At 44.8% G+C, this 27,693-nt stretch overlaps 1 protein-coding gene and 1 long non-coding RNA gene across 4 annotated transcripts in view; both read left to right on the top strand.

Moving 5' to 3' along the window:
• Afg1l (AFG1 like ATPase) overlaps positions 1–27,693 on the top strand; it is a 150,782-nt gene that overhangs the window by 85,027 nt on the left and 38,062 nt on the right. For all 3 annotated transcript variants that reach the window (XM_060373466.1, XM_060373468.1, XM_060373467.1), the window contains one exon: positions 9,970–10,052. In XM_060373466.1, coding sequence (XP_060229449.1) covers positions 9,970–10,052 — 83 coding nt within the window. The remainder of the gene's footprint in view (positions 1–9,969; positions 10,053–27,693) is intronic.
• Positions 20,712–26,385, top strand: LOC132649533 (uncharacterized). The gene is made up of 2 exons (XR_009588020.1): positions 20,712–25,769; positions 26,100–26,385. It is a non-coding gene; the product is annotated as an uncharacterized LOC132649533 (long non-coding RNA).

Below are 27,693 nucleotides of genomic sequence, written 5' to 3'. Positions count from 1 at the left end.
AGGGTCCACAGCTGAGGAATAGCGTTGATGACAGTTCTGTTCCAGGGGCCTGCACAGCACTACGAGGGCTAGCCGACGGGGAGGAAGTTTTCAGGTCAGTTCCAGCTTGACTTGTCTACGTCTTGCAACCACAGTGTGTTGTGTCTTTAGCAATGAAGTCTCGCCATCTCGTGCTGGTTGCTGACCAGCAACAATGGCAGTCTTCACTCACACCCTGCCGTGGGTGCTGGGACTTTCGTTTAGTAGTATGAGGCTTCCTGCAGCAGCTTTGTCCACTCACACAGGATACCTGCATCAAAAGTGTTTACGGTTTTTAAAAAATTGCCAAGCCTATGATTTCCTTATGTCTTTTTTTCACACAGCATTTGTTTGGGTTGGCCTTCCCAGCATTTGTTTGGGTTGGCCTTCCCAGCTGTGCTCTCCTTGGCCCCCTCTTCTCCCCACTTACACCCCCACTGCACAATTCCCTTCCACTTTTATATCAAAAGAAACCCATGACGTCCTTCTCCGCAGTTCTAAGAAGGTATTTCACTCTTCCTGTATTAGTTGAGACTCTAATATATGATCTAACTTGGAGAATGTTTTGTGGGCTCCTGAGAAAGGTAATTTTCAGTGTTTGGATGGAACACTCTGTAGCTGTGTGTTAGGTCCTTTTGACCTCTGATGCCATTTAACTGTAATGTTTCCATTTATGTTTTGTCTGTGTGGCCCATCTGTTGGTGCTAATAGAGCGCTGAAGTCACCCACCATTACTGTGTTAATCTGCAGCCTTATAGCTTATAGAATGTGTTTTACAAAGTTGGGTACAACGGTGTTTTGTGTGTGTGTGTGTGTGTGTGTGTGTGTGTGTGCTTAGAATTGTAGTGTCTTCTTCGTGGGTTGCTCCTCAGTCATAATACAGTGACTTTAAAACTCTCTTCTCACTAGTTTTGGTTTGAGTCTCCTTCCTTTCCTTGGCTTTAGTGCTACAACGCCTGCTTGTATCCTAGCCCCATCTGCTCAGAACACCACCTTCTGTCCTTTTATCCTTAGGTGGTATCTACCTTTTGTGAGGTGTGTTCCTTGAAGATAGAAAATAGATGGATCCTGTTTTTAAAATCCAATCTGCTAGCATATGTCTTTTGTTTCAGTGAATTTGGACCATTATTGAGAGGTCCATGTTATTTTAGAAAAGAGGATAAATTCTAAAACAGCTTATTGAAAATTCAGTTTCCTATATTGTAAGATAAAAGATAGTAGGTAGGTAGGTAGATAGATAGATAGATAGATGACTGATTGATAGTCAGACAGACAGACAGACAGATAGAAAAATCACATGGCTAAGTAATTGGCAGGGGAACCAGTTTATCAAATTGGAAAGTTTGCCCATGGTTGGGAGGGGAAAAAATGGTGGGTAACTGGAGGCAAATATCTGGATCTACCGAACCGTGTAAGCAACAGCTCCTGACTTATCCCTTAACTGCCTAGTCACCCAAGAAGCGCTGAGCAAGCACAGCTCCTTTGTGTTTATTAGGCAGATCCGAAATAAGTATTGAAGTTGGCAAGGACGTGAGCTGCCAGTGCACACTTGCTGATAAAAAGGAGTGTGGCATATTTGTGAAATATAGGGAGAGTCTTTAGTACATTCTGAAAAATCAGTCACAAAATTTACATGCATGAGGGAGATTCCAAGGAAGCAGTGTCCATGTTTAAACATCAGTTGTGAGGGGTTGGGGAGCGAGTTCAGACGATAAAGTACTAGCTGTGCAAATGTGAGGGTCTGGGTTTGTCCCTAGAAACCTTGTAAAAGCCAGATAGGTGTGATGGCTGCCAGTGACCCCAGCCCTTGTGAAGCAGAGACAGGCACTCCCTGGAGTGATCTGGCTAGCAGCTAGCAAGTTCTGGGTTCAGCAAGAGGGCCTGCCTCAGAAAACAAAGTAGAAAGTGGTCAAGGAAGACACTAGACATAAACTTCATCCTTGACAGTCACAGGCACACTCATGTGTACCACATACATGAATACATGTACACAGACAGACAGACAGACAGACAGACACACACACACACACACACACACACACACACCCTGGTTGTAAGCCAGTGGTGGTATGTGCCTGTAATCCTAGCACTTAGGAAGCTGAGACAGGTGGATCACCAATTTGAGCCAATGTGGGCTAAGCAATGAATTCAACGCTCTGCCAGGCTACATAGGGAGAGACTGAAATAACCAATAACACAGGTTTAATTGTAATTCTACATGGGCGGGGGTGTTCACATACCGCTAGTGTGAGTGTAGGTCAGTACAGCCACCTTCAAAAGCTGCTAGTGCCCTTTGAAGCTAACATATCCCTACTCTGGTCACACAGTTCCTGCTGTGGGTATAGCCAACCAGAGCGCAGACACACCTAGCAGAATCCCACACAAGCACGCTTGTTGCTGCGTAATCGTAAAGGTAAGTGACCAGAAGCCTCAGATGTCCATCAGCAGTAGCTGTGCGCTGTGGTACATGCCTGTAAGCCCAGCCTTAGGAGGCAGTAGCAGGAGGAGCAGGACGTCACTGTGATCTTCATTACATGACTTGGAGGTCAGCCTGGGCTACAGGAGAGCCCGACTGAAGGAACCAAAAACCATAAACAAGCAAATAAGTGCACAATAGCATGAATCTGTTCTGGCAGACTCACAAAGTACAGCAGAGCAACAGGTAAATCACTGACGTACAGTGCCAGGGTTGGCGGAAGGGATCTCACAAACCTAAGGGAAGCCCGTAAGGAAGACTCGTCTGTTCAGTTCACCGCATTAAGCTGCACGCTGAGGCCACGCTCTGGTGCTGGAGCAGGGCCCTGGGTGCCGCTGCAGACGTGGGAGGTGATGCCGGGACTGCAGGAGCTGTAGTGATGTTTTGTTTAGATCAAGTGTTTATAGTGCGTCTTAGTGACAAAACTAGCCAGCGCAGAAGCCCATGTATTTCAGTTCCTAACCTTTGTTGCTGGAGAGACAGCTCAAGCAGGTAAGGGTGTGCATGCATAAAGACCCGAATTTGGATCCTTAGACCTCCATAAATAACGAGGTATGGACACGTGGTAGTAACCCCCGCAGTGTGGGAGGTGGAGACTGGTGACTGGCAGCACACACTGCCTGCACACTAGTGAGCTCCAGGTTCAGGGACAGACCGTCTCAATGGAGTAAGCTCGAGAGTCAGAGCAGGATGGCTGAGAGCTCCACCACGCTTCTGCATGGGTGTGCGCCCCACACCCTGCTCTACACACGTGTGTGTGTGCACGCACATATACGTACACACATACACATGATACACATGCACACAGTATACCCACATACATGCACACAGACATACATACATGTGTGCGCACATGCATACACACATATACACAGACACATGCACATACATACATACATGTACATACACACACTTGTACAATACACACACACTCTTAAGCTTTAGAAATAGCAGGACATGGCTCTCTGCGGTGAGACCTAAGCTGCTGGACTGTGAAGCTGCCTCCGAAAAATGGAAGAGATAGCCATTCCTCGCCTTTCTGTTCTCGGCTCAGCTTCTCCCTCGTGCTTGCCACTTACTCATGGGATTCTCTCCTGAGCGTGAAAGCTAGTAGAGTGTGTCATGAAGCTTTGCTGTATTTATTAAGCTACTTTTCTTCATAGAAGTTCTAAGATATCAAAGAATTGTGCTTAGGGTATGTGTACATCCACACCTTTCTCACCTGTTCCTTTTGAGACAAAGGCCGGGCCTCATGTGAAGCCGAGGCTGGTTTAAGCTTCCGGTTCCGCTGCCTCTGCAGGGTGACCACTGGGATTACAGGCACGTGACACCACGTGGTGCTGGAGGCAGAACCAAGAGCTTTGCACACAGTAGGCGAGCACTCCACCGACTGGGCCACACCCCGCCCAGCCTGCTTTTGCCATTTCTCATCCTGTTCTCATCTCATCTCATCCTTCTGTGTGTGGGGTGTGGGTGTGGGTGTGTGTGGGGAGTGTCACCGTGTAGGTGGGGGTGGGGGTACAGTCCTCTGGAAGAACAGCCATCTCTCACCACCGAGGTAGCTTTCCAGTCCCCGTAGTTTCTCTGTATCTAGGAAAAAGTTAAAGCATGTGAATTATTATTAGCAGACTTAATGGATTGGAAGGAGACTTGCTTTAATATTTTTTTTTTTTTTTTTGTAAGGAGGGAGACAAAAATCTCACTATGTAGCCCTGGCTGGCCTGGAACGTACTCTGTAGACCCGGCTGGCCCGGAGCTCAGAGATCTGCCTTCCTCTGATTCTTACGTGCTGTTATGAAAAGCCTGCATCACTATGCCTGGCTTACTTACTTTTACTTTTATGCTTTACTTTAAATAGGTGTGTGTGTATGGGGGCTGGAGAGATGGCTCAGAGGTTAAGAGCACTGTCTGCCCTTCCGGAGGTCCTGAGTTCAATTCCCAGCAACTACATGGTGGCTCACAACCATCTATAAGGAGATTCGGTGCCCTCTTCTGTCATGCAGATGTATATGCAAAATAGAGCACTCATATGTAAAATAAAGAAATAAAAAAAAAATTAAAAAAAAAAGAAATTAAAAAAAAATAGGTGTGTGTGTGTGCTTAATAGTAAGAGTGGATCACATTTTTAGTTCATAAAGGTGCAATTTTGAGAAGAATTAAGCAATAGGACTTAGTTATTACAATATTTTATTTTCTGGATCAGGAGAGTGTCAATCATTTTCCTTTTTATTGGTTACTTACTAATTAGCAAATCAACCAAAAGCTCTGATGGTTTCATCCCTCAATTTTCTCTTTCACAATCACTTGGGTAACATAGAAACTTGACTTGTGCTGTCGTTTTTCTCCTCTTTTGCACTTTCTCTCTCTCTCTGTCTCTGTCCCTGTCTCTCTTTTATAGCAAGCTATTAATTTTCAAATAAAATGTATGTGAATTATAGGCACACCTTTCTAGTCTTCAGAGGTTAATACGCTGTGGTTTTAAAAGATTTTCCTTTGTTTGTTTGTTCGTTCAAACTGAGAAAGCATGAGTCTCTATCTTTTCATTCTCAGGGAAGGACCTTGCTCCTGGCACTCAGATGCTGGACAAGTGCTGGACCCCTGGGCTCTGGCCCCATTATCAAACTGGGAACAAAATAGAAGCTATAGGAAGTCCTCTGTGGGACGCCGTTCCCTCAGGGCATATTTAGAGATGCTGCAACTATGACAGTACCTCAGAGGACAGTGTCAGTTCCTGAGCTACAGTGACTATTTACATATTTTTCTTTCCAAAGTCAAAGGCCTTTGGCCCACGCTCCTGAAGTGTGTAGTCTTTTTTCTCCCCCAGATCATCCTAATTGCATTTTCAGATTATCTAACCGTATTTATCTGTTGTGCATAAGTATACAAACTTTGAAAATAAATTTCCCTTGGAGGCTGATTGGAATAGTGCTTATGCATGAAAACCGGTGAAGAGGGCTCAGGGCTTGTCGGGGTACCTGGAAGTGAGGGGATTCCTAGAGACCAGACCCTTTAGGCTTATCCTCGACTTGGAGATAGTATAGCTTTCATCATCTTCCACCCTTTTGCAAAGTGCTTTGAAGAATCTAGGCTAGGCTAAGTGCAAACAATATGAAAAATTGACGTTTATTTTTCTCTAAAAATATAAACTGGGAGTCAGTCTTTTGCAGACAATTAGGAGCTCGCATCCAGGGGCTTTGGTTACAGTTCTTAGCTGCTGATTAGGTGTTCCTTGGTGGTGATTACTGAATGTACAAATGCAATCATTTGCTGCAGCTTAATCACTCACATGTTTGAGAAGTTAGCTACCCAGAAAGAGAAATTGAAGCTTGTATAACTTCCATTAGCCTTAGTTTTAATAGAAGAAAAATTAAAGAGAGAAAAAGAGATGGAAAAGAAGAAATTATGACTAAATGAGGAATGTTGGGTCACACAGGATAAACTGTGGCTGAGAAGAGATACTGAACCTGGCCTATCCAGGGCAGCAGGCAGGTTCGCTGTGCCGTGCTGTCTACAGTGGTGGGAGCAGGTGAATGGCTGTCCTTGCTCTGAGTCCGGCACGGCTTCCACAGAGATGCGGAGGAAGACTGGCTCTTTAACTTTGAGCTGGTGGCTGAGCCCTCGCTATCACAGGAGGGACAAAGGGGAGGATAAATCTCTTCCCTTAGGTTTTCCACATTATTCAAAGTAGAAGAGAGGTGGGGGTGGGGAGTGATAGATGGGTGAGGCCTCTTTCTTTCTTCCTTTCCTTTCCTTTCCTTTCCTTTCCTTTCCTTTCCTTTCCTTTCCTTTCCTTTTCCCTTTTCCTTTTCCTTTTCCCTTTTCCTTTTCCTTTTCCTTTCCCTTCCTTTCCTTTTTCCTTTCCCTTTCCTTTCCTTTCCTTTCCTTTTCCCTTTTCCTTTTCCTTTTCCCTTTTCCTTTTCCTTTTCCTTTCCCTTCCTTTCCTTTTTCCTTTCCCTTTCCCTTTCTTTTTTCCTTTCCTTTCCTTTCCTTTCCTTTCCTTTCCTTTCCTTTCCTTTCCTTTCCTTTCCTCCTTTCCTTTCCTTTCCTTTCCTTTCCTTTCCTTTCCTTTCCTTTCCTTTCCTTTCCTTTCCTTTTCTTTCTGTTTTTTCAAGACAGTATTTCTCTGTGTAGCCCTGACTCTCCTGGATCTCCTCTTTAGACCAGGCTGGCCTCGAACTCACAGACATCTGACTGCCTCTGCCTCTTAAGTGCTGAGATTAAAGGCAAGTGCCTTTAGCAGGTCGTATGAAGTGAGGAGAGAGTGAGATGGTGTGTTTGAGCAATGCTACACCTCCTCTCCGGTGTGATGGGTGACAGTCCTGAAATGAGGCCTGAAGAGGATTTGAAATGATGAGCCCAGGACACCCGGGAAGACACTTATGAGCCAAGCCGTGACTTTGTTAGTTACAGGGGTCCTTTTTGGGTGTGTGCCGCCAAGGTTCCTTCAGCTGCTTGGAGCTTATTATACGGGGAACAAATTTACAATGGCGGCTGTCTAACCCTAATACCACCCGCCCCTGTGCCTTCCCTCTAGGAAATCATGAAATTTGCAGGCAAATGGATGGAACTAGAAAAGCTCATCCTGAGCAAGGTAACCCAGAAATAGAAAGACATGCGTGCATGGTATACACTCACGCATAATGGATGTCAGCTGTGTAATATAGGAGAGCCATCCTAATATCTACAGACCTGAAGAAGCTAACCACTAAGAACAGTTACTTCTCACAGCCTCTAGTTCCTGTGGGCTCAGCTGGCCGGCCAGCTTCCTCAGCACCCTGGCGAGGGGTGTGGCTGGAATAGCTGGGAACCGGTCAACATGTTGTCCTCACGCTATCGCAGAACACTGCCAAGGTCTTCACGTGGAGAGTTGAGGTCTCCTCAGAGCACAGTGGCCTGTGGGCGGTTGGACAGCTACCTGGCACTTCAGGGTCCTGGAAGAAATAGCCCAACCACCACCAAGAAGGTGCCTCAGATGTCACGTGGCTGATGGTACCTGTCATCATTTCCAGTTTGCTGCTGCTGCTGCTGCTGGTCTGTTTCCTTTGAGGTATTAGAGATTGCATATAGCCCATTGCGTGCTAGGCAAGCACTCGATCACAGAGCTATCCCTTAGTCTTCTTTGTACTTTGTATTTTGAGACAGGACCTCACTAAGTCAACAGGCCCAATGATTTGGGGTTTGTTTGCAACAGGGGTTTGGGTATGCAGCATTGGCTGGCTTGGCATTAGAGCCAGATAGTTTTGTTTGGGTTTTTTGTTTGTTTGTTTGGTTTTCTTTGACACAGGGCTTCTCTGTGTAGCTTTGGCTGTCTTGGAACTCACTCTGTAGATCAGGCTGGCCTTGAACTCAGAGCTCCACTTGCCTCTGCCTCCCTGAGTTCTGGGACTAAAGGTGTATGCCACCACTGCCTGGCTGCCAGCTTGTTCTTAAATGCACAGCAAGTCTCATGCCTTAGCCTTCTGAGTGCGGGGATGGTGGGCACACACCACCATGCTCAGCATTTTTACCCATCTTAAGTAATAAAATCCAAGGGACAGGTCATGGGCCCTGCTTCTTATTGGCTGACAAATCAGTACCACACTGTAAGAACATGTTAAGAGAGAGAAACTTTTAAGCTATCTTGGAAGTATTGTCTGTTCTCACTATCTTGGCTTCAGCGAGTTGGAACATGAAATTTTTACTAATAAAAAATAACAAACTCATACAGATTTTTTTTTTGCTCATCAACTTTAAAATGCAGTTTTGACTTTTAACTAAATTATTTATTTTAATTATTTTAATTTTATTTTATGCTTGTTGGTGTTTTGTCTGCATGTATGTCTGTGTGAGGGCATCACACAGTTCCACACCCTGGAACTGGAGTTATAGACAGATGTGAGCTGCCATACAGGTGCTGGAAATTGAACTCAGGTCCTGCAGAATCTCAGCTAGTGCTCTTAACTCCTGAGCCACTCTCCAGCCCCCAGCTTTTATTTTTAATACAAACGAATAGGATGTCCTATAAATGTTTCTTTATATCTGTGAAATACCTTGGGTTGCTCTGCCACTGTACAAACACATTTGTGCATATGTATCTATGTATGTGTGTATGTGCTCGTGTTCCTTCCATCCCCAATTAATTTAAGTAGATGTTGCAAATTTCATGAGTTTTGCAGTAAGATATTTGGAGTGTGTGTGTGTGTGTGTGTGTGTGTGTGTGTGTGTAGCCAGGAGGATGGAAAAAAGATTATTCAGGTTGAAAGGAGCCACGTAGTATAGGAAAGGATGCTGAAGACACAGTGGCTAAAAGGAGGTCTAAGGGACAAGGGAGGTGGCAAATATTTAGAAATGACGGTGGCTCTGCAGAGAGTATCACTTCGGTGTGGTCATCGGTGTGATTTTTTGGCCGGGACAGACGTCTGACCCTGCTCTCAGATTGCCTTTCTTCCACCCTCGTGCTGAAGTCTTTCTGGAGCCTCTGCCATCTTATTCCAGAGAAATGGAAACTGCTGTTCTAACAGTACAGCCAGAACAGGTTTGCTGACAACACAGATTTGGCAGCAAAGTTTCAGGAAAACATGGTGCAAAACTTACTTTTAAATTATTATTTTATTGTCTTTGTATATATTTTATATTGTAACTTCTGTGTTATGAATCTTACATGAGCTAAATTATTTTCTCAGCTCATTATATCGCTTCATGGAAGCATCTCAGGAAACTACACACACATTCCTTAGGTTTGCTTGTTTGCTTGTTTGTTTTTTGGTTGTCAGAGCTGTTTTCCCAAAGCATTTTATTTTATTTTATTTTATTTTATTTTATTTATTTTTTTTAACAAAACTCAACAAAGTAAAGTATAATAAGATAAAAGCTATCACATTGAAGTTGGACAAGGCAAACCAACTAAAGGAAAAGACCCCCAAAGAAGGCACAAGAATCAGAGACACACTCATTCACACACTCAGCCATCGAATAAAAAACACTAAACTGAAAGCCATAGTATATATGCCGAGGGTCTGGGGCAGCCCTGTGCGGTAGCCCTGGCTTGCTCTCTCAGGCTCTATGCGCTTTGCTTAGCTGATGTAGGGGCCCTAGTTCTCTGGCATCTTACACACTTCCTGCCTCCTCTTCCACAGGGTTCCCTGAGCTCTGAGGGGAGGGGTTTGATGGAGACATCCCATTTAGAGCTGTGTGTTCCAAGGTCTCTCTCTCTCATGTCTGGCTGTGGGTCTATTTGTTCCCATCTACTGCAGGAAGAAGCTTCCCTGATGATGGCTGAAGAAGGCACTGATCAATGAGTATAGCAGAATGTCATTAGGAGATTATTATTATTTTAAAGACCAATGATATTTGGTTTCACCCTGGGACTCTGGGCTCTTTAGTCTCTGTTACTCGGTCACTTAGGCGGTATTGGATATGGGTTCCATCTCATGGAGTGGGCCTGAAGTCAAATCTATTCCTTGTTTAGAAGGATGTTTTCTGTGTCTCCATTACAGGAATACTGCAATACGGTCCAGCTGGATTCTGGGATAGATTATCGGAAAAGGGAACTCACTCCTGCAGGAAAACTCTACTACCTGTAAGTGTTTTCTTTGTGTGTGTGTATGTGTGTGTGTGTGTGTGTGTGTGTGTGTGTGTTAAATTTTCCAAGCTTATAATTTAATGACTTACCGGAAAAAGATTTTAAAAAATCCTTTATTAGGACCTGAAAGACTAATGTGAATTTCATAATTTTTAAACAAAACATTGTGATGGTAACTTTTTATACTGCCTTAACCATTCTTATTTGCATCGTTTCTACTGTGTGATTGGGTGAAACCCTAATTAGGTTTTTGGGGAGGACATGACAGATGGTCGGGAAGTAATGAGTGTCCCTCAAAAGAGGCTGTGATATTTAGAGAGTATCTTTAATGTGCTAAAGGAATTAATTATTTGTGGACATTTCTGACAAGTGTTCCATCCCTGTCCCCCCCAAATTGTTGCTGTATTTTGTCAGACAATCTGTCTGTATTTACCGTTGTTGATTGACTCCCGTGCATAACTGATGTAAAATGTATCCCATATGCAAATGCAACGGAGTGTATCTTGAAGTCTTTTAAAAGAGTCTCCTGAGTAGGAGCAATTTGTAATAATAGATTATTCAGCGCATGCAGTTAGCGCCGAGAAAACAAATACAGTTTGTTTGAAAATGTCACTTGTGAGAACCCGGGCAGGAAAAAGTGCTTTACAGATACAACTGTTGTTCAGTATCTGCCAACAGTGTTTGGCACATAGTGGGCTCTCAGGAGCTACATCACAGGCCTAATTGTAATTTAACTAAAAGGCATGTTTCTGGTAATTTAAATTTTGATGACAACGTGCATATGAGAGGTTGAGAAAACTTCTTGTCTTTGCCGCCTCGTAAGCAGAAGTACTTACTGTTTTTGAAGCAGAAATTAGCCAGGAAAATCGCATAATTAAAATTGCATACTTTACAACATACCGAAGGGACTGTTGCGGCTTATATTCTGATGCCGGTGATTACTATAAGGCTTCTTCATCTACCCTTAAGCACTTAGTCTTTAGAGTACTTTAGAATTTAAAACAGTTCTCTGAACACTGTTGTCTGCTTTCACACGGATGCTTTCTTCCCAGTTTCTTTCATTTTGGAGGTTTTCTGGGTCTTTTCTTTTTCTGATATTAACTAATAACCTTTCCCTGACTTGTTGCCTATTCCTTGTTGTTTCAGATATGTGGTACTTATCAACAAATATTTGTTCTTTTATTCTTTTTTCAAAGGAGTGCTCCCTGCTTTTTAGGCAAAGTACGCTATTATGGAAGAATTAAAATATTTCTTAGTGAGGAATTTTGTAAGTGAAGAAAATGGGCCGGGGCATGGGTCAGTGGACAAATGGCCCACTGTGCAGGTAGCAGGACCGGGATTCGATCTCTGCCAGCCACGAAAGGCTGGCTGAGGCTGCATGCGTTAATCCCAGTGCTAGCACCGTGAAGACCTGAGGCTCACTGGCCAGCCATCGTAGTCCAGCCTGTAGGTTCTAAATTCAGTGAGAGACACAGTCTCAAAAATATGAGAGAGAGAGGTGATTGACAAAACCACCAGACGCTGACTTCTGGTTTACACACAGGCACACACACACACACACACACACACACACACACACACACACCTGCATCATGAAGTCTCTATCATGGTGCTGACACACCCTCAGTGGGGTTTCTTGAGGTGAGAAAGATGCTCTTGCTGAGAGCATAGCCATTTTTCTCCCTTTGACCTTACCCTGGGGTACCCAGTGCTCTTCCTGATAAAACCAAGGTGTTTTGATTTTATTTTTAAATTTTAATTACGTTTATTTATTTTCTTGTGTGCATATGTGTGTGTGTGTTTATATGCACACTTTCATGCACTTACATATATATCCCATGGCACACGTGTGGAGGCCGGAGGCAGCTTGTGGGAGTTGGCTCTCTCGGCTGTGTGGATTATGGGGGTCAGAATCAGATGCGCTTTTAGAGCAAGCACTTACCCTCCGAGCCATCTTGCCCTCCCACAGAGCAAGGCAGTTCTAGTGCTGTGAAACTCAGTTCCATGCCTAAGATGTGCAGTGGGAGATGCCTAAGATGTGCAGTGGGAGATGCAGACTTACGCTAACGTCTCAGAGTCCAGGGAACCAGAGTGTGCAAGGGAACCCTGAAATACAGCAGGATAGGAGGCTGGGGTGCACCCCTTATTGCCTTGCATGAGCCCTCAAGTAGAATTCCTCTGTGGCAGAGCAAGAGGAAATCCCCTTAGGTCATAGCGATCGTTCTACTTTAATCAGATTTTTTTCTTTCTTTTTAAAAAGTGTTAAAGACTGAACCTAGAGTCTCGCATAGACTGGGCAAACACTATGCCACTAAACTATACCCCAAGCCCTGTTATTTTACTTTTTATTCATTATTTTATTATTTGTAAAAGATTTACCTGTATTCTTTTAAATTACGTGTGGATTTGTGTCTGGTGGGGCGGGGGGTATGGGATTGTGGGTGCAGGCACCGGGTAAGCCAGAGGTGTGCGTCTCCTTGGAGCAGGTGGTTGTGTGCTGCCTGAAAAGGGTGGTAGGAGCAAAGCCCAGGGCCTTTGCCAGCACACTCCAGCCCTCAGCCCCTCTCCCTCTCTTTTGAGACACTTTCAGTTGCCCGGCCCGGCCTTGAATTCACTCTGAGATCAGGCAGGTCTTGAAGGTGTGAACTTCCTGCCTCAGCCTTCTGAGTAGCTGAGATTTCAGGCTCGTGCCCCCAGGCCCAGCCTATCTCCTGCTCGTGATAGACTCTCTGCAGTGATATTCTTCAGTCCTGTTAAAGCCTGTTTCTCTTCCTTAATCTCTGGCCAAATCTGGAATCTGTTTCTGAATATTCGGGTCCAGACCACAACTGTCAGTCTCACTAGAGTCCAGCTGCCTGAAAAGCAGACTCGTGGCTTCTCTCCAAGGGACATCACCCCCGTCAGATTTCCTTACAGAAACAAGCAAAGAGAAAAGAATCCCACACATGGCTCTTAATTAAATAGAAGTATTCAGGTGAGATGGGTGCATTCCGGGTGGTGGGGCCTACACTAGAAACAGTCATCAGCTCAGCATTTTGCTACTTTGAGTTTCCAAAGGTGATGAAAAATACCCCCAGCTAGAATGCAAATAATACTAAAAATTACCAAAGATTTCACTCAAAACAACCTGCAAGGCTGACATAGAGCAACGTCTACAGTTTAGAATATTGTCTGCTTCCTGAATCACACAGGCGTGTTTGCTTGTAATCCAGTTGGAATTTTGTATCCCATTGAGTCAGAAATCCCAGCGTATGATACTTAGTTATTTTTGTGTATGCGTGTTCAATGAGTATTTTCATGTGTGAAGGTATGCTCATGCCATGACTCGTGTGGAGGTCAGAGGGCAGTCTTAGGTATCAGTCCTTGTGCTCTGCTTTGTTTGAGTCAGGGTCTTGTTTGTTTCTGCCCTGCGTACTCCAGGCAAGCTGGCCTAGAGCTTCCAGTAGATTGTCCTGTCTCCCTCTCCCCTGTTGCTACACGAATGCCAGAATCACAGACACACATCCTCATACACCGCTTTACACTAGCTTCCAGGGATCCAAATTCACCAGCAGGAAGAGCACTTATCCTTTGAACTACCTCCCTTTAGAGACCTTTCTAAGTAAGTTCTGGAGGCTTTTGACTTATCCCAAGTAGTTTTCAATCTCCCCTCTGACAAACTTAGAGAAGTCAGTGTTAGCAAGTTGCTATCACAGAGAGTTTGAGGGTGAATGTTCAAATGTCCATCTGGATGAAAACATCCCATCAGTGTCCAGTTTTTCATTCTACAATAGCTGCATGTTTGCTGCTCGGACAGGCACAGTTTCTTCCTGTATTCTCAGTGAAGTGGTCTGTTAAAACCCAGGCTCCAGCTCATAGCCAATCTTTGGGCAGAGCGCAGGGAATCTTATGAAAGAAGGAGGAGATAGAAAGAACTGTAGGGGACTGGAGCTCCACAAGGAGAGCAACATAACCAAGAAATCTGGGCCCAAGGGTCTTTTCTGACACTGATACTCCAATCAAGGACCATGCATGGAGATAACCTATAACTCCTGCACAGATGTAGTCCATGGCAGCTAAGTGTCCAAGTGGGTTTCCTAGTAAGGGAAACTCAGTAGACTGCTCTTTGATCAGTCTACTGATCAATCCTGAGCGGGGAGCAGCCTTACCAATCCACAGAGGAAGACAATGCAGTCAGTCCTGATGAGACCTAATAGGCTAGGGTCGATGGAAGGGAGGAGGACCTCCCCTATCAGTGGACTTGGAGAGGGGCATGGGAGGTGAAGTGGGAGAAAGGATAGGATTGGAAGGGGAGGAGGGAGGGGACTACAGCTGGGATACAATGAAAAAACTGTAATTAATATAACAATTTTTTTAAATTAAAAAAACAAAAACAAAAACAACCCACAGCCCAGGCTCCATTAAACTTCAGATTTCCCATTTGTATCTTGGTGGCCACTCCGACCACTGACTTATTTTCAGCCTTACAGAGCTTGTCAAGTATGACCTGTCTCATGCTTTCCCAAGAATTTACATTCTTCAGATTAGTTCTTTGCCTGGGGCTGGTAAGAGAGATGGTATGGTTCTGTATATACGATGAGCTTGTCTTCTCAGCAGGAAGCTCAGCTATGGGGGGAGCCCCACGGGATGTTGTCCTGGCCATCTTGCTGTCCCTTCTGCATCAGGAGGATTCACTGGTTTCCTGGAGAGAGGATTTCAGGTCACCTTAGTCTCACGTTTTCAGTTTGTTTTTCATTTGCTTTTAGGAACTGAGTAGTGTTTTGTTGTTGCTTGTTTGTTTGTCTTTCTTGATAAGTCTGTGGAATGGGATATTTCCTATTCACACAACATATCTTTCCAAAATTTACATACAACCTCCATTCTCAGCACAGCAGCCCCGGTCTCGTACGAGGATTTGATTTCCTCTTCTTTTAAGTTGTATGTGTGTCTATTGAGTGTAATGTATTTGCATATACTCTGGTGCTAATGATGGCTGCATGTTAGTGTGTAAGTGTGTGGAGGACAGAAGTTGCTTTCTTCCCATACTCACACTCTGCCTTATTTTTGAGTTAGAATTTTCCTTATTGAACCGAGGGTGCCCCATCTCCATCAGAATGGCTGGCGGGCAAGCTCCAGGGGATCCTCCTGTCTCAGGCTCCCCTCTCCCCAGTGCTTCAGTTTCAGGCTCATACTAGTGCACCTGGCTGTTATGTGGGTACAGGCACCTGAACTCAGGTCCTAGGCTTACCCAGCAAACACCTTACCCACTGAGCCAGCTCCCTAACTGCTCGTAGGAAGATTTTAAAATGAAGAGGGACATGTGGCAGGCCTGGGATTCTTATGTGCTCTGCCTCTGAGTTCGTCTCTGGCACAAGGAACAAAAGACCTCGTGGTGCCCAGGAGCCATGTGACCAGGGGAGATGGCCTGGAACAGCTAGGAGGTTGAAACATGTCCAGACTCTGAAAATCTCCTTTTGAGACCAGCAGGAGTAATACTGTCGTCCCCCTCCCCCCCCCCCGGGCCTGCAAGTCCCAACACATACACATTTACACCCCAACCTCTGCCACCATAGCCTGGCCGCCAGAGTACAGGTTAAACTTCCTTTCTCCTTATGAGGTCATGTCTAGAAGCACCTGGAGTTCCTCTTCATTGCATTCCCCGCACCCTGGCCCCAGCTGATGATGTACCCTCACCCTGAAAGCCTCTACCCATTCCCCAAAGGTTTTCAATAGCCTTTGGTCCCCCAGTTAAACAAGCTGCTCTCTGAAGCTGTCTCCCAAGAAGGTTGTTTCTTGCCCTCTCACCATCGACTGAGAGCCTGCATTTCATCCACCTGCCTCAGCTAAGCTTCCCTCCTTCCAGTCCAAATCACTGCACAAGCCAGGATTCCCTGAGGGGCGAAGGGAACACTGGGGAGGCAAGTGGCACCCAATGTGGATGTAACAGGATCTCTGGTACAAGTGAGAGATGGGTGAGGGCCCCTGGCCCCTGGCATTAGCCCAGAGGCCAACCCTCCCCACGCTGAGGGCTGGCAGTCTTTCTCTTCTTTGTTTTCTGTCAATGCCATCACATTGGGTTCAGGCTAGTTGAAGGGACAGCTGATACCTTCTGAGAAGGTGTTTCCTTGGTGTTGGTAGGAGGCCCTGAAAACCTCTGCCTGGACCCTAACAATCCATTTGGGTGTCTAAAAAACAAACAACCTATCTTTTTGTCTCTTTAAAAAAGGAAAAGTTAACAATGACCAGTTAAAAGCCTTTTAGGGTGTGCTGTCAGGCTAAAGTTTGGTGGACTTTGAGGAATCCCCTGCAGTTCCTCTACCTCCCTCCCCTGGGAATGTTCTTCTCTAGAGTTGGCATTTCCTCCCCTTTTCTATTATGGGAAACACATCAACACATCAAAAGAAACCCCAGGTTAGGAAACTATTGGCCCTTTAAAAATCCCAAATAATAAAACTCACCAAAAAAACAAAGCAAAATTCAAAATGCTTCATTGATACTGGAGCACCTAAAACAATTTTAAGGCAGCCGGGGGTCCCACAAAACTGGGAACTCATTCTTGGCCCCCAGCTTCTAGGCATTTAGAAGGCTGCTTCCATGCCTTTACCACCAAACCAGCCTACAAATGGGAGGTCGCTGACAGTTCATGGGCATTATACGCCCCCTTGTGACAACACCACCAGTCTTCTAGGACGAGACATTCGAGAGCCTCTGGAGCCACCCTCCCCAGTCAGACAAAAGAAGATCACAGTATGATTATGTCGTGATTATACCCGTAATGATAATTATACTCATAAAACCTTGAAGACCCTCCTCCATGTTACCCCCAATTCTAAGGCTACTGTTAAATCTAACACTGTCCGCTCCCACTGGCTTTCTGACAGCCCATCTGAACAGTGGCCTTTATCAAGGAGGAAACTTGAAGCCCTTACATAACTGGTAAAAGAGCTCCTTCTGCTCCATCTCATTCTCCCTCCCCGCAGTCCATGGAACACCCCTGTGTTTGCTACAAGCAAGAGCTCAGGAGGATGGAGACTGCTGCAAGATTTAAGACCAATTAATAAAATCATGTGGATTTGGGGGTTCCCCACAAAGGGAACTACCCCTTGTCTCTGCCATTCTCACCAACACCCGTCTATTAGCAATAGACATTAAAGACTGCTTTTCTTTTCTATCCCTCTCCATCCTCATGATTGTGAATGTGTTTTGAGTATTCCCCCACTAACAACTCTGGCCAGCCTGAGATATGAATGGACAGTTCTTCCTCAGGGAATGGCCAACAGTCCCACTACCTGCCAGGAGGCCGTTGCCACCGCATTAAAACTTAGAGGAAGGTGTCAATATTTATCATTATGTGGGTGATATCTTGGTGTGGTGAGACTCTTCCCCCTCCCCTTCCCAACTTAAAGACCAATTAATACCTTCCCTATCCTCCCTAGAACTTCAAACAGCTCCTCACAAAATACAGCTTATTCCAACCATCACATTCTTGGGAAAGAAAACCTCTCACCTCAGTACTCCCACCTTTTTTTTTTTTTTTTTTTTTTTTTACGTGCATTGGTAAGAGGGGGTCGGATCCCCTGGAACCATAGTTACAGACAGTTGTGAGCTGCCATGGGGTACTAGGAATTGAACTCAGATCCTCTAGAAGAACAGCCAGTGCTCTTAGCTGCTGAGCCGTCTCTCCAGCTCCCTTCAGTACTCCCTCTTAAACCCACCCTTCCCTTTCCTCAAACCTTAACTCTTGTCTCTCCACAAAGCTTTTTGGGAAACCTTCATTGGCCTCGACTGTGGCTGTCCCTCCCAACTCTCACCCTACAGCCTCTCTTTGAGCTCCTAAAAGGGGAAGAAAACCCTCCTCCCCGAGAGCGCTCTTCTGAGGCAGTGGGGGCTTTAGGTGCCATTAATGCAGCCCTGAAAGACATGGCACTCGTGAGTTAGGAGCCAGCCATGCCTGTACAGCACCTTATTTTTAACTCCTCCCCTACACGCATGGGAGCACTGATTGGGTGGTCCACCTGGAGTGCTGAGGTGGATGCACACGCTGCTGTGGTCAGAAAAGACAGGGACAGAGCTTTGCAACCTTAGGAAAAGAACCTGGGACCCTGGCACCTCTTTTTCTCTCTGATCGGTGGCTATTCAGAAACCATTCTCACTTTACTGAGCCTAATAGGATTCCCGGGACAAATTAATAACCATTACCCTAAGTAAAGATGGGCTTTTGCCCTACCTCTGTTTCGATGGTTACCCCATGCCCCCAGCTCTTTGCAAAGAAGCCCATCACCAGGGCCCCTCAATATTTACTGATGGAAGGAAGAGGGGAGCCATGGGGATCATATTCTACTCCCCTGGGGATGAATCACACAGTTTTGGTTCAAAGAATTGTCCCACATTGGGACCAGATGCTGCCCCATGGCTGCTTCTCCCCTGGGGTATCCAGGCTCCTCACACATCGCGCTGAACTGGAAGGAGGGAAGCTAAGCCAGGTTAGGTGGGTGCAGTGCGGATCCCGGTTAGCACTGAATGTTCTCGGGAGACAGCCTCAGTGAGACAGCTCCATTAATTGAGGGGGAGTGGATAGAGGCTCTCCAGGTGAGGGTACACCATTGGCCTGGGTCGGGGTGTTGAGAGTGCTTATTTGCATGAAAAGAAATTCCGGGTGCTACTGGACATGACTTTATAAGGAGAGAAGTTTAACCTGGCCACAAGGCTACGTGACCACCTCAAGGATAGCAGAGGTTGGGGCTGTAAGGCTATATGTGCTGGAACAGGCAGGCCCTGGGCAGGGAGGGAACGGCCCTACTCCTGCTGGTCTCAAGACGAGATTATTGGGGTTTGGACACACCTCGACCTCATTCTTGGCTCCAGCCCGGCTCCCCATCACTCTGCTCCCTGGCCCCACAGGACCTAGGTCAGAAACGTAGAATTTTGTTAATCTGGTACAGAGAACCGCCTGAGTATTCAGATATGCTATTCCTTCTTTGTGACTGGGTCTTCTGGGGTGGGAGGGAGTTTCCCTGAGGCCCAGATGTTTCCAGAACAGGCCTAGAGTCCCATGACGTGAGGGGAGCTCTGAGCTCATTTGAACAGGAAGCATGTCAGCATGTCCCAAGGGTCACATCGCATTCTCAGCACATCGTCTCTGTCAGTGTATAGGAGGCAGATGACTTGCAGAGGACTGACTGTCTCGACAGGCCACTTCCCAGAGCTGTGAACTTCCATTCCAGTTGGCTTCCAACTATCATAGTCATCACCATGGTGACATCAACACTATGTCAGCACCCAGACAAAGCCGCTGTTAGCGGCCTAGTGTTGCTCGGCCATCTTAACTGCATACACATGGGGATCATGGGCTGTCCTGAAAAAACTGACGAAGGTCATATGAAGAAGGTCATATGAAGAAGATATGACTTAAATACTTTAAGATAATCTATATTCACAAATTTTCACTTGGCATATCACACACACATCCATCCTTTGAACAGATTTCAAAAATAAGTTTCTTCTTCAGTGCTTTTTCAGTGAAAGCTTCTTCTCATGGCCATTCTTAGTTTTCCTCTCCAGAAACTTCTCTTCCGAGAAGAGAGTCATTTTGGTGACTATATCTTTGGTAACAATTAGTTGGCACAGACAGCGCCCCTCCCCATGCCAGTACTCGAAGGCTAGAGCTCTGTTTAAGGGAAAAGATCTGGAAACTAAGAATGAAGCCCATGCCCACGCGCCCACTTCCCCTCGGTTAAAAACACGCTGCTTCTTGCCTGTCATGTTCTGTATAAACAGCTCTCATCCTTCAACTGAGGACCACATCAGTAAGTTAAAAATGTTTCTCCGCTTCATCCCCACACCTTCCCACACCTAAAACCAAGATGTAACTTTTTTTAGAATTAAATTTTTTAATTTAATTAATTAATTTTATAAGTGTTTGGGTGTTTTGCCTCCATGTGTGTCTGAGTCTCATGTGCATGCCTGCTTTTCTTTGAGGCTAGAAGAGGGTATCAGATGCCCTGGTTATTGAACCTGGGTCCTCTTGAAGAGCAGCCAGTGCTCTTAACCTCTAAGCCATCTGAATTTTGATTATGAGGTGTGTGTGTGTGTGTGTGTGTGTGTGTGTGTTTTCTCATGGGTGTGGTGCCTGTGGATGTCAGAGACATTGTAGAGTTACAGGCAGTGGTATGCTGCCCCAGCTGGCAATCCAACTCAGGTTCTCTGAAAGAGAAGTATGTTCTCTTAAAGCTGAACCATCTCTCTAGCCACTTTTTGGTAAGGTTCTAGTTCCTACCTGGAAGGTTGCCGCTTCCTGGTTTGGAAGGGGTCTGGGACATCTTGGGACCATGTCACCACACCCCACAATCACCTTACTGGTGTTTGTGTCCCAGAAGTTGGTAGTTGTAGTTTGGATCTCACCTTTTCTTGCCAGTTAGACAAGCCTATTTATTTTGGTTTTCAATTTCTTTCAACAGTGTTTTGTAGTTTCCAATATACAATATGCTTTACAGTTCTTCTGTTAAATTCATTTGTTAGTAATTTATTCTTTTTGTGCTCTGTCACTGAATTTCTCCCCCAATTTCATTTTCAGTGTCTTTATTACTACCATAAAATGCAACAGATTTTTGCATAGTGACCTTGCTGACCTGGTCTAGCGCCTGGAGGTCCTAGAATTTTCTAAATGCAAGGTGATGTTGTCCACAGAAACAGTTTGCTTTGTCCTCTGCAAGCTGGACATCTTTTATTTATTCCTCTCATCTAACGTTCCTTCACGGATCTGAGCTCTCATACAGCACTGAAGGGAGAGGAGAGAGAGCAAGCCCTATCTTGTTCCGGCCTTATAGGGACAACTTCAGTTTTACCATTAATTATGCCATTGTCTCTGGGTTTTCATAGATGTCTGTTACCAGTTAATAATATTCTTTTTTTTTTGGTTTGTTGAACATTTTTGTCATGTTAGATTCTGTGAAATGCATTTTCTGTTTTTACTAAGATAATTGTGTGATTTGGGTCCATTGTTATATTAACACACTTTATGTTACTAATTGATTTTTAGATTTTAGATTAGCCTTGCATTTCTGGAATAAATATTGTCATACCCACCAGCTTTCCATCCCTGAGCAGAGCATCTGAGTTAAGCTCCTTAGCAGGAGGAGATTCCTATTTCGGCCCATTGTTGCATAGGTTTCCATCTTTGTGGTAGTGACACTCACTCCCTTGGACCAGCATCCAGCAAGGCTGGACAGTGTGGCTGGGAGTGCTGTGGAGAAAGGCAGCTGGACAGTAGAAAGGAAGAGTACAGGAAGGAGGACGCAAGGGTGTCAGTGTCTCCATGTCTTATTCAAAGGTACTCCCTCTTACCTAACTGCTTTCTATTAGGGCCCGCCCCTAAGGCCCTTCACCTCCTAATAGTGCTGCAAGCTGGGGACCACGCCCTTAACGTAAGTTTAACAGAGGGTGTTTTGGGAGGATGCTTCAGCTCCAAACGGTAATGATATTTTAGTCTGGTTTTAACAGCATGTAATGCTGGTCTCAGAGCAAGCGTGGGGACCTCCTTGTCTTCCCCATCCCCTTTTCTTGAGGCAGTTTCAGTATTGTGTCTTTCTAGGAGATCATCCATTTCAGCTAGGCTAGCTCATTTGTGAGATTGCGTATGTTCACCGTACAGGCTGAATGCCCCTTAACCAAAGATGCTTAGATGTATTTCAGATTCTGGAGTCTGTGTTTTGTTGTGGTTTTGGAATGCTTGTGTAAAGTTTATAATTGAACACCCCTAAGCTGAAATCTAGACTTTCCGATTAGAATTGCTCATTTTATTATCTTATGGTACATTCTATTTGATAGTAACACCACGTCTTTCACTCCTGATTTCCTGCTATACTTTGTAAGTGTATATAAAGCATACAGTCTACGTTTCGATTGTATAGCTGTATATTACAAATAGCAGCTTCCTGCTTTATATCCTGAAGGATGTAATCACACAAAGTGTTTTTCAAGTTTTTAGCTGTTAAAAACCACAGAAGTATTCTGTTTGACGTAATTTGGATGTACACTTAAGTAGTAATTAATCACACATTAACTCAAGGGCTACTGAATGAGGAATTAATAACCAAATGTGCAGAACTGTTTGAAATACCACCTAAAAAATGCCTCAGTAAAGCTGTCCCTCTCAGACAGACTTTCAGAGCAGCCATACCAATGTGCTCAGCACAGTTCTTTCCTTTCTCTACTGAACTGCATGTGACAGTGGCATTCCACACCCCAGGACACTTGGGCTTGCTGTCACAGAGTACGGCTGGCCCATCATCCCCAGCTTCACCACACTGGCAGAAGTACCCAGTTGTAGGCACTATTGTGTTGGCATACGCATGTGAGCAGCTCATGTGCCTGCAGTTTTTCCATTTTCTTAGCGCTGTCTCCCCCATCCCTGCTTTTAAGACAGGGTATTGCTCAGCCTGGGGCTCACTCTATAGCCTAGGCTGCCTTTGAACTCACGATATCTGCCTGCTTCAGCCTCTTGTATCTTGGGATCATAGGCGTGAGCTACCATGCCCAGCTCAGGTTTGCTTAGCATTCTTATCTGCTTGTTATTTCATCTTCAAATAGATCACACTTTGAACTGAAAGTCAGTCTGCAGTGTAAGAAAAACTGATCTGGCAGGAGTCCTGGGTCCTCAGTTACTTACCATGGACCTTTTAAAAATGCTCTTAAAACTCCCCTGCATTTTCCCTCATTATTCAACTGCTCTTTTATCTTCATTGTTCCAAAATCTTTTGTTCGTACCGCCTTTCTGAAATTATACAAAAAGGATTTTTAAAAAAAAAATGTATCAAACTGCTATTCTGAATGTTCAGGTACTGACTTTTTTTAAGGAAATGCAACGCAGAAAGTCAGTAGACATTTTATGTGGAGCTGAGAGGAGTGAAGCTCTGTAATATGAGAGGAGATCCTACTCTCTGCATTATGTACAGGTCAAGATTAATGGAACCAGGTAAATTATTCACCAGGTGATTGAGAAGGGTGGGAAAGTGGAGATTGAAATGGATCTTTAAGCAGTCAATTAAGCCTTTGCATGATTGAGAAGATAAATAGTCGGATAAAAATCCATTTGAACAACTGATTCCGTTATGTAAAACACACCTACAGGATTTGAAATGCAACCAAGTCTGTTTTATATTAAGGCGAGTATAAACCAACTTAATTTTAGACCTGCCTCCAGCCCCAGATTATGTTTGGTGTGAGGACAAAGAGCCATACAGCATGAATGCAGGGGGAATCAGGAGAGTGCGAGGACTCTCTGCCAGGAAAGTTTGGCAAAAAACCCCAAGAGGAAGGAGAAATTTCTCTGTCAAATCGACTTTGGCTCTCTGGCATAGAGAACACAGAGAGAGAGGGACTGAGAAAGCTAGTCCCATTCTACTTGTTGATACCTTAACAAGCTGTTGATTTTTGAAAGGGGACAAAGGAGCAAAGTGTGGTTAGCATTCTGTCCCCTTGAGTCAGGCCTAATGAAGTGGGAGGTTCTTGAAAAAATTAATTTCCATTTAAATTCATGCGTGACCCTCTTCCAGCAACCTCCAAGTGTTTGGGAATTTTTGTTGAGAATTTCAAATGGTCCAGCAATAATAAGCTCTTTTTCGACATGTTCTGTTTCTTTAAGGCTAAGTTTTACGTTGAATGCCTGATTTCAGCTGTAAATTTTTTTTTTCAAAATTGGAATAACTGATTATTTTCTTTTATGTTTACTGATTTAATGTGGGAAAGATAAATGGCAATTCTCATACTTCCAAAGCAATCAGGCTTTTAATCCAGGTACTGTACTCAGGACTCCGGTGGGAGTTGGTGCCAGATTTCCTGGCAGCTAAACAGTGGTTGATTCCAGGGCTTTTCTGACTTAAAGACACAGGGTACTGCTCAACAGAAAATAGAAGGCTGCTCCTCAGCACAGTTCCTGAGAGGAACAAAGGTGACTAGATGGCTGGGTTTCAGGGCATTGCCGAGCAGATGAAAAGGAGGCTGTGCTGCGCTCTGGCTGCCTCAACCCTCAGGGGAGGCAGGCAGCTTTGGAAAAGAGTGACTTTGCCTCAAATCCGAAGCGACCCTAATGCTCTTTCTGTGTCAACTTTTGATTAGTTGTGGACAGACTTTCTTTTCTTGAATCTTATCTACACAAAGGCCTAGTATATAGTGGTGTCGTGCCATGAGCCATTACCCAGAGTCCAGCTGTCTCCAGGGAACTGAAGCAAGTCAGTTAAATTCTTGCAGAGCTGGGGATCAAACCAGGGACTTGTGCATGCTCTCCCACTCTACCACTAAGTGACACCCCTCATTCCTGCTTCCTCGGGAGAGGAAGGGGAGCGCCATTCACAGTGTTGGATCCAGTCCCCTTGTCTCCGGTCATTTTAAGGCTACCCCCCGTCCTTCAGGCTATGCCTCTTTATGATTGAAATGGAACTGCATAAAACTGAATGGGATGTTTGCTTCATTGATGTGTGACACAAATATTTTTGTAGCTCCAAGAGAAAACTCAGAAGCTCATTTGGGGGGTATATGGTTAGGTGTGTATATGTGTGTATATACATGTGTTTGTACAGGTGCACACAAGGGCCAGAAGTCCATGTCACACGCCTCTTTGGTCTCACTCCTCCTCCTCCTCCTCCTCCTCCTCCTCCTCTTTCTTTTTCTTCTTCTTTCTTCTTCTTCTTCTATAAACACAAAAATGAAAGGAGCTGAAACAGACAGTCAGTGATGGGGAATTTTATTAACTACAGTTAGCCCCAAGGACCATCATGTCTTCTTTGGGATTACAGATGTATGCCACTACACTCATGTTTTTGCATAGATGCTGAGCCACCTCTCCAACCCCCCAAACCTCTTGACTAGTCTGTTCTGAGGCTGAGCTCTTTTGTCATGGAGATTGACCACAGTCTCCTACTTCACATAACCTAACTATTCTTTTGTTACAAGGTCTTTAAGGGAAAGACACGGTATAACATATATTCATAAAGGTTTGTTTAAAGCACTTATGAGAGTCTGGAGAAATGCCTCAGTGTTGAAGAGCATTTGCTCTCCTTCCAGAGAACCCTAGTTTGGTTCCCAGCCTCCATATTGGGTGGCTCACAGCAGCCTGTAACTCCAGCTCTAAATGGTTCAATGCCCTCTTCTGACCTCTGTGAGCATTTTTACAAGTGTAGCATTCTGTGTCTCCAGCACACACATATATCAATAAAAATGATAAAAACTAAATCTTAACAAACCCCCAAACTAACCAGTCAAAAGCCTAGCAAATCCTGGTCCTTCATTAGAGCTGCAGGGGTATGGCTGTATTTCTGAATAAAGAGTTTTAGTGAAAGTTAGTGTTACTATCCCTTTAAGTGGTTTCACCTCAGAACTGCGATAAAGTCATTGCTGTTCCTGTAGAACATCCATATACATAAAGTAAAAATCAATCTTAAAAAACAGTAGGGGAATCTTAGATGTTTTGAAATGTAATTTTACATTATTATAATCATGATATTTTATTAAGAGAATATTTCTGAAAACAGAAACTAGTTATGGCTTAACTATTTCATTAATTTAATTATATATTACTTTATGTTCTACTCATACCTAAAAATAATATGAAGCGACTGCTATTGACGTAATTTATAATGCATGCACCATAATCATCACAGTGGATAAGGAGTTGCAGAATTGTGGGCGTTAGTGAGGCTGGAGAAGGTGTGGACCGTTTTGTGCACTGCCAGTTGCCAGGTATAGTATGAATTCTGCTAGTATCTGCTACGCTGACTGTATACTATACCACTTTCCCATTGCTGTGATAGAACACCATAGCCAAGACAACTTAGAGAGAAGGAATTTATTTGGGCTTATAGTTCCAGAGGGTTAGAGTCCATGGGAAGGACAGTGGCTGGCTGGAGCAGCATCTAAGAGCTCACATCTTGAAACACAAGTAGGAAACAGAGAGAGTGAACTCAAAAGGATGTGAGTATTTAAACTCTCAAGGCCTTCTTGCAGTGACCTACTGCCTTCTTTCCAAGTAATTACTTTAACAAAGCTTCCTCCCCGTCATCTTGTCTTTAGGGAATATAACCAGCTCTCGAGAGAAGAAGGAAAGGGAATTGCTGGCCACCGAGGCAGGTGACTCCTGACCCCTTCCCCTCTTTGTGAAGACATTATAGCTTGGGGAAGATGAGTGCTGCTGTAAGAGCTGGGCTCAGTTATTAGAGTCTTGCTGGCACCTTTTGGGAGCGGGGAGCTAGCAGCCCTGTCAACTTTGTGAGATGCGAAAATGAACAAGTCAGCAACAGAAGCCCAAACTGCTGGTAAATGGGCCTAACTGTAGTTAATAAAATTCCTCATCACTGACTGACTGTTTCGGCTCCTTTCATTTTTTTGTCACAGAGTAGCTTCTTCCAGAAGCTAGCCATTACTATTTTGTAAGCATTACCTATGGATGGAGTAGGCTGAGTGTAAAATGTCCCTGGGAGCTCATGTGTCTGGTCCCAGTGTTGGCTGCTGGGAGGCTGACGAGGCTTCAGGAAGTGCTATGCTGACTGTACACTGTACCACTTTCTACAGTCTAGCTGGAGGAGGGGTCCACTGTGGGCAGGGGGAAGGGTTACAGACTAACCAGGTTCAACCTTGAGCTCTCTCTTTGTTGCCTGATCCAAAGAGATCCTAGCACACCAGCACCAGGCTCCCAGCCCCACAGACATCTCGAGAGTGATTCTGTCCCGGCAACTCTGACTTCAGGAATGGATCAGTCGGCCAGGCCACCTCTCAGCACAGTCACCCCATCAGCACAGTCACTGAGCTGCTCGGACGTCACCTTGCTGTGACCAAATACCCAGAAGAAATGATTGAAAGGAGGAGAGACCTATTTTTGTGCCGTGGTTTTGAAGGCTTCTATCCATTGTTCTTGAGTCTTCTGCTTTTAGCCATAGAATAAAACAGAAAAGCGTGGTGGTGGGAGCCACTTGGTGGGGCCAGCCAAGCCCACATCCTAACACAGCTCTCACTCCCTGTCCTATTTTGAATCCACTGATGCATTAATCCATCCATGAAGTCCATGTGCTCATCAGAGGCCCCGCAGCTGGCAGCATACCCCAATAGTGAGTCCTCAAGGGCCATTTCCTGTCCCAACCTGAGTGCCATCATCGTGCCTCAGCTTCCAAGGGCTGGGATTACAGGCCTGCAATGCCACACTTGGCATGCTTTTTCTTTGTGTTGATTACTTGGTAAGAAGGAACGATGGGCTCTTTACCAATTGAGCCATCTCTCTATATAGCTTCTTAGAGTCCTTGACAGTTCTGTGGGGTTTTTAGATGGGAATAAATTTTTATATAAATATTGCCGTAGTACTCCCACTTTGGCCATGCCTTCTTTATGTCTTTGCATTGGACTAGCTAAGTGACATAGTTCTGAGTCTCTGAGAACACCCTCCATGGTGAGGCGAGAGCGGAGTGCGGAAGCTCACCCCCACGGAGTGGTCCAGCAAAAGATAGCTTTCCCTGTTCCGCTCGAGGTGCACTGCGAAGTTTAGAATCATCTAAGGTTTTGGTCGCAAGTGCGAGACATACTCCCAAGCTGTTTAAATTTGATTTGGAAATGGACCATCGGTAACTGAGCCTTTTCAACTAATATAAACAGGTAATTGATTTTTTTTTTCTCTTCA

The sequence above is a fragment of the Meriones unguiculatus genome, chromosome 20, assembly GCF_030254825.1.
Source record: "Meriones unguiculatus strain TT.TT164.6M chromosome 20, Bangor_MerUng_6.1, whole genome shotgun sequence".
Lineage (NCBI taxonomy): Eukaryota > Metazoa > Chordata > Mammalia > Rodentia > Muridae > Meriones > Meriones unguiculatus.
The sequence above is the reverse complement of the archived record's forward strand: the minus strand, read 5'-3'. Positions and strand labels throughout refer to the sequence as shown.